The following is a 7,723-nucleotide window of genomic DNA, read 5'->3' as shown; positions in this document are numbered from 1 at the left end:
CCAAAACAAACAAACAATTGTAATCGCAGTAGTCTTTTCTTTTCTCTCGATATTCTCATGTAGAGTACAACTTAAAGTTATTTAACAAATTTTCAGGATTAACTTGTGTTTCTGGAAAATGTGTTAAAACACAAAATAAAAGGAAAGTATCTGTACCCTTTTTCCTACGATCGATTACATAATAATTATATGATACATAAAATAAATATGAAGAACCAGAAGCAACAGAAACACTTTCTTATTCATTCAATATCCGGATGCTTTTAAGATTGTCATGATAATTAAATGACGTAACATTATTGCTTGTTAAACTACTCCAAATATAATATGAAAAAAAAAATGGATTTCTCAATAAAATGGATGAAATTCTTGATCATCTTCAGATACGAAAAAATTTCTAGTTGAACGTTCAGAGGAATTAAGCACAGACACACAGACACACACACATACATATATATTACGAGTGGAAACACGTTTTTCGGTTTACAATTTGAAGGCCACAAGCGAAGACACGTTTTGATTCACACTAAAGAGTTTCTATGATAAATACTTACTTATGAAAACACGTGTTTTTGTTCGCAATATGTGCAATATTTTAAATATGTAAAAAAATGCTCATGACAGACTTGTTTGTTTGTTTGTTGTTAAACGAAAAGCTACACTATGGGCTATTTGTTCTATTCGCATAACAGGGATCGAATTATGAATTTTAGCGAGATGGCAGATGATAGGAAAATACAGTAGAAACCATAGATATTATTTGGTAAGGAAGTACGTTTTTCACTCATAAATGCATATACTTTTGTGTTTAAAACATTGCTAAGTTACGTAGTGATACATTTAAAGTTTATTGTATGAACTATATGAGATAATTATTCAAATTTAAACAAAATCTAGCACACACATACTGAAAGGGAACTTTTGAGATTTTATAAGACAAAACAGAATTGTTATAATTTGGGATTTTGTTACCACTGTAGCTCAGAACAGAAATTCCAAACTTTCTCAGCACAAAGCCTTCCAGAACATTCTGTATCCTAATCTATAGATACTGAGTACCTTAACAGTATTACACATTTTGTATATTTGCTACGGCTCACCTGGCACCATCCTTCGGTTTTTGGGGGGGTCTGTGTACCCCCAGTTTGAGAACCCTTGGGTTAAAAATATTGATGCTCTTTTATGGTTAGAATGCTCGGAATGCGAAATATTTATTTCACGTCATAAAAGAACTTTCATTGTTATTTGCGTATTATAATAATAATATTCCAAATTTTATTGATAATTATTAGACAAGCAATTTAAGCAAACGTCTGCTCAAAATGCATGCCACTATCAATAGTTATAATTTTCCTGTGTCCTGTGATTTTTATCTTAAAGACGCTGTCTGCAGAATTCGTATGGGTTTGTTGACTTTCTACACTTTCGTTATTTATCATTTTTGTCGGTTGATAAAACATATTATCACACTTTGTAGTAAAATAAACGTTGACGCCTTTTCATATGTTTTTAAAGTTAGGTTCACATTTCAAGTGGTTTCTGTATGACGTAATTTTAATTGTTAACCACAATGTCATCGAAGCTAACTATTACCTGTACAGACTTAGCTTGGGTGTTTAATCTTATCAAGCTTATTTCGAATTTTATATTGATATGATTGCCACACGTTTACCGACAAACAGTTCTTCCGGTGCATGTTTTATTTTTAAATATAGAATAAAAAAGGTGCCTGCGTTTTACTATTTCATTACTTATGTGAAACTGGTAAACTTTGGGAAATTTAAAAAGGGTTAAACTTTCTTCATGGAGGTATATAAATTCAGGCGTGGTTAAATGCACACTTTTCAAGGCCCAGACAAAAGTTTTATAGTGTATCCTATATATGTGACCCATGCCAGTGCGCTAGGGGTAAATCATTTGTGCCCAAGTAGGGCCGACCCTATCGGAGGTGGGAGCCGACTCCCTGAAATGTCGTTGCCCCCCCCCCCCCAAATTAATACCATACATTAATGTAATTTTAGATTTGTCCCGATCATACGCCTCATTACTCCCTATCCCCTCCCAGTTAAGAAACCATGGAGCCGTGTCTGTGCCCAGGTCAATGAAATAGTTAATAAAAAACATTACTATGATCTGTTTTTGAAGGAGAGATAGCTTCATTATTATGACAAGTTGTTCTGTAACACAGACATACACAAAGTTTTTCTATACTATGTACAGTAACATTTTCCGTTCGTTTTTTTATTTTTTCTTGTAGATGAAAAATATCTAAAATTTAACTTGGGCATTTAAGTGATCAGTATTTTGCAATATCGAGAAATAGGTATATTTATTGTGAATGTAATATTGATTAATATAATCCCCTTCCTTATCGGTTCTAACAAGTTGATGCTGGTCAAAATATACAGTTAAAGTAAGCAACATATTTCGCAGAATATGCGCAGATTAAAACGCGAATTTTTGAAAAGTTGACACCAATTTATGATATAGAAATAATTCATTATGATTTTCATTGAAAGCATGGTTAATTAAAACACTCCTGAGGAGTTGTAACGTCGAAACATGTAGAGTCGTCACCTTTTTGAAGGCAATAGATAGGCCTAAATAAAATGTTTTTAATTGTGTACCAGTTTAACGTTGATTATCATTTATGATTTTAACTTTATACATAAGTGCCAAAATACTATAAGCATGGTTAATTAATATTGTATTCTGGATATTCTGAATACCTAGGTGGAGATTACTTTTTGGGTATGTAAACGTTTTAAATTAGCTCTTTGATTTGAACGAATAAAGTTTCCTAGATCTTCCATACATTCATAACTGTTTGAAAGCATGGTTAATTAATATTGTATTCTGGATATTCTGAATACCTAGGTGGAGATTACTTTTTGAGTATGTAAACGTTTTAAATTACCCTCTTTTGACAATTTGTTTGTTTTGTAATTATGCACAAAGCTACACAATGGGCAATCTGTGCTCTGTCCAATACGGGTATCGAAACCCGGTTTCTAGCGTTGTAAGTCCGCAGTCATACCGCTGTGCTACGTGGGGGGGGGGGGGGACTTTTGACAATCTTGAATTCATCCCTGCTCCTACGTAATATTATTATTGAACCCAATCTTGTAGTACTGGAACTCAAGTAGTAGCAAAGTAAGTGATCGGTGTATTGTTAACTTTAACAATAACACAACACTAAATTGGAAGTAAATGATATCGCCAAATTAAGTGTTTAGAAATAATTTTTGTACAAAGGTAATGCATACTAAAGTATAGGTTGAATGGAAGTGTCTATTAAATGAAGTTTTATTGGTGTCACATAAACACATTTTCACAACTTTCTTATTCTAAAAAAATTATAATTCTAGCACTGACAGTCGTTTTCTGTTAGTTATCTACAAAACATTCCCTTTTTAAAGCCAAAACGCCACAAACAAAGCACTGGAGAAGCAAACAGTTATGAATGTATGGAAGATCTAGAAAACTTTATTCGTTCAAATCAAAGAACTCCAAGAGAATGGATATAGGAAAATCACCCAAGGAGGAGAGTTTGAGAGGGGATTTGTCCTCCTCTGAGATGCTGAAGACGTTTTGAAATTTGAAGTCTCTCTGAGACCAATTCCTGACGTTTCCCATTGGCTTTTTTTTTGCCAGGCCACTCCCATCTGCAAATTAGGAATAAGAAATCGAAATGGCCAATATTTTCTGCTGCTACCATAGAGAACGTCCTTGCCTTAATTTGCTTGGGAAACTGCTAGAATCAGGATTTTGAAGTGATCCCTGGAATTAATTTATATAAAGCGCTGTTCATTGATACACTGGAGAGTTTGATAGTCATACCTATGAGAATGGTTCTTTAAAGACCTGTGGTGGGTTTTAAATCGATCATAATATCTTCAAAGAAAAGCTCCTTTATGGCTAACTTCAACCTTTAATATACTACAAATAGTCCAGACCCCCTTTGCATATACAGGAATACAAGTATAAATAATATCAGATATCCCCGATCCGTCCCTTAGAAGTCCTGTGAAGTTTGTTTTTCTTTTGACCTAAGCTTTCAGTCACTTTTGCGTACAATCTAATCTTTATATAATGAGTATTATATGACAGTATGATCACACTATCTTGAAATCATTAATCTCTTGTTACTTAAACATGGCTCCCTACGTATATTACCTATGTTGCTATTGTAAGTGTTGTTCTACTTTTCTTGTTTTCCACATTTGTTTGTTTTGAATTTCTCGCAAAGCTACGCGAGGGCTATCTGTGCTAGCCGTCCCTAATTTAGCAGTGTAAGACTAGAGGGAAGGCAGCCAGTCATCACCACCCACCGCCAACTCTTGGGCTACTCTTTTACCAGTGAGATTGACCGTCCCATTATAACGCCCCCACGGCTGAAAGGGCGAGCATGTTTGGTGGGACGGGTATTTGAAACCACGACCGCAGATTGCGAGTCGAGTGCCCTAACCACCTGGCCATGCGTGGCCTTTCCAAATTTACTTGCGATTCATTATGGTCATTATATAAAACTGGTCGAGTGGAAAGTATTCCAGTGTCTGAATCCTTGCATGTCGGGTTTACTGTGTTATTGAAAGGATCAAGTCAGTATTATTCGGTTAACTATTTGTTAGATTCTAGAGTAAATGAAAAGAATCAACTTCTACCTTGGTCATTTAAAGTGGATATGAGGATAAATAAATATTTAAGAAAAAGTTAACTTCGACAAGGGAATAGATCATTAAACTCAAAACCCAGATAAGTCATAGCTTTACCATTCTACATTCTATCAGACGATGTTAAATTTTTCGGCGTGTCTATTGATTATAGAAATTTCTGGAACAAATTCCTTCATTTGATCGAGAAATATGGTATAGTGGTGCATTACCACATCGAGTTTCTAGGTTTTTGCATGATATCAAAACCCTCCCATTCCTTAAACTATCGGCCTATATAGAGAACGAATAAATATATAGTTTAGTTTCTAGTTAATGACAGCTATTTCTTAGTATTAGTAATTAGAACATTTTTACAACAGCATCTTCCCGATTGACAACAGTTGCAGCAGGCTATATTTAATGTATATAACTATCTTATATCCTTGCAGTACAATACCTTGAAATGTTTCAAAAACATAAGCATGGTATTAGTAATTAGAACATTTTTACAACAGCATCTTCCCGATTGACAACAGTTGCAGCAGGCTATATTTAATGCATATAACTATCTTATGTCCTTGCAGTACAATACCTTGAAATGTTTCAAAAACATAAGCACCTCGTAAGATGAACAACATTCAACAATGATAGCAAAGAAAGAAGCTTTATTAGGACTCATATTTAAACTCTTATACCAACTTTATTTAATGCAGGCAGTGCAGCCTGGAACATCATAGCCACTTTCTTACGCCTCCCTATCTCAGGAACACACAGTATCGTTGGTGCAGTAGTAGGATTTTCATTGGTGGCAAGAGGAATACACGGAATACAATGGAGTCAACTTGGATTTATTGGTAAGTTTCTGTCTGCAGAACTCATTGTTCTATTAAAACTTATATGTAATTGAGTAATTGAGCTCTGGATTATAATAACTCGCAATACTTATTATTTCGGTGAAATTAGAAGTTTTTCTTAATCACACAACAAATTTTCGGTCTGACTTTTCTTTCATTAACCAGTGTATGAAAATCCTGAAAGTAAGAAAGGAAAAATTTGTGTTAAAAAAACGTTTGAAAATTTAGAAACATAAGTTGGTATATATACCACGTGCTTACCACGTGTCTTGACTTCTGTTTAGAGGAGTTTTACGCAAACTATATTGTACTTGAATTGACGTTTTAATGGTTTTGAGCTGAGGCCTTAATCAGATCGTCCACTTCTCTATTCCTGGCATATATAGTCTATGAATCTTTGCTTAAGCGCAAATTATTGTCGTAGAAGTATTCATTTTTATTTAGAGCTAATTTTAGTTTGAAATAAACTACATTGTTTATTCCAGTGGCTTCCTGGTTTATTTCTCCAATTATGTCTGGAATAGTTTCCGTCTTGCTGTTTCTTTTAATTCAACGTTTTATACTTAAAAAGGTAAGTTTATTACTTTATAAAAAAAACATTATATTAGAAATGCAGACACGTATTAACACAGAAAGCCATGGACTTCCACCTACTTTTCATGATAAATCTTGTGTGTGTGGTCTTTAGGATAAATGTCATTGCATGTTCAGTGTGATAATTTACCCTCTTTATCTCAACCATAGAAAGCTATGCATTTCATGATAAATCTTGGGAATATCCTTGTGTTTAATGGCATTGTAAAACGAAGAAATAAGGATCAACCTAGGGTATCAGGACCATTGTTTAAATTCTGCTGTGAAAAACAGATGAATTACTGGAGATTCTTTTTTACCCCTTCCTCCCAAAAAAAGTAAAAAATTAGAAAATTTCAGTCCTTATCAACTTAGTCCTCCAGGACTATTCAGAACGAGATTTGCAACAAGTCATACTTCAGCTGTAGTAAGCAAAGTACAGCGTCTTGTAACAGGTTGGAATACATAAACACAAAGATCAGTAACAAAAGCCGTCCACACACATACCAGCCAACATAATCAAGAAGAATCTCCGTCTGGAAAAGCGATATAATTCACTTACACGACATGTCCAGGAAAACTTTGGGGTTTGTTAGTTTTAAATTTCCCGCAAAACTAAAGAGAGCTATCTAGCCGTCCTTAGAGAGAAGACAGCTAGCCATCACCACCCACCGCCAACTATTGGGCCACTCTTTTACCAACGAATAGTGGGACTGACTATCACATTATAACGCCCCCACGGCTGAAAGGGCGAACGAACATGTTTGATGGGACGGGGATTTGAGCCCGCGACTCGCAGATAGTGTGATGGTGGATTGTGACCTGACTAATGGCGATTAAGTAGGAGTCGCATTTTTCATACTTATGTTCATTGTTTTACTGTTTATCTCCAGCTTTTTTTATACTAATAATGCTAATACAAATACTATACAATTAAGTGTTTATCTAGTATATTCTGAAGAGAGTAATAATATTTGTTTTTCTAAGCTGGTAGTTTCAGATTCATGTTGAAAAATCATGTTCTCTTTTTCTTATTTTTTTTTTCCACAAAGAAAAAAAACATATATATATTATGAACTGGTTGCATATCTATACTATTACAGAAAATTCAGAGATATTGTTAGCAGTAATTTTGGTAAACTTATCTTAATATAAAAATTGTTAAGAAACTTTCAATGTCACGCGCTTGCTGTTAAAACGAATACAACCGGGTACCTTCTGTCTTTCGGGCCTAGCATCTGCTTGGTGGTTAGGGAGATCGGCTCGTATGGATGCTCTAATCTTGATGATAAAAGTAAAATCCTAAACTGGGGATCTTTCTAGATGTTATTGCAATCTTGTAAGTTTAATCGTAAATTAAGATATCTAATATAAATTTAAATTGTTCAGTAGCAATGTCAAGTTTCAGAAATGCCTTGCATGAAGTCAACGACAAAAATTCGCATTACGAAAACCAACAAAAAAAAGAACGATGATATACAAATAATCAGTTTCAGTATTTTCGTAATACAAATTGTGTTATAATTCGAAACTATAAAGATTAATAAATGGATACTTAAACATTGAATTATTACGGAAGCCCTAAACCGCAAAGTAAAAAAAAAAAAAAAAAGTATTGTGTCGTACGTACGCGATAAGAAG

At 34.2% G+C, this 7,723-nt stretch overlaps 1 protein-coding gene across 1 annotated transcript in view; it reads left to right on the top strand.

Moving 5' to 3' along the window:
- The window catches only part of LOC106468388 (sodium-dependent phosphate transporter 2-like), a gene marked incomplete at its 3' end in the record, with an annotated part of 58,558 nt that overhangs the window by 30,201 nt on the left and 20,634 nt on the right, over positions 1–7,723 (top strand). Inside the window, exons 4-5 of the mRNA XM_022396730.1 lie at positions 5,369–5,509; positions 5,995–6,080. Of these exons, the coding sequence (XP_022252438.1) occupies positions 5,369–5,509; positions 5,995–6,080 (227 nt within the window). The remainder of the gene's footprint in view (positions 1–5,368; positions 5,510–5,994; positions 6,081–7,723) is intronic.

The sequence above is a fragment of the Limulus polyphemus genome, unplaced genomic scaffold (genome assembly GCF_000517525.1).
Source record: "Limulus polyphemus unplaced genomic scaffold, Limulus_polyphemus-2.1.2 Scaffold2990, whole genome shotgun sequence".
Classification (NCBI taxonomy): domain Eukaryota; kingdom Metazoa; phylum Arthropoda; class Merostomata; order Xiphosura; family Limulidae; genus Limulus; species Limulus polyphemus.
This window is presented reverse-complemented; position numbering and strand designations above follow the sequence as displayed.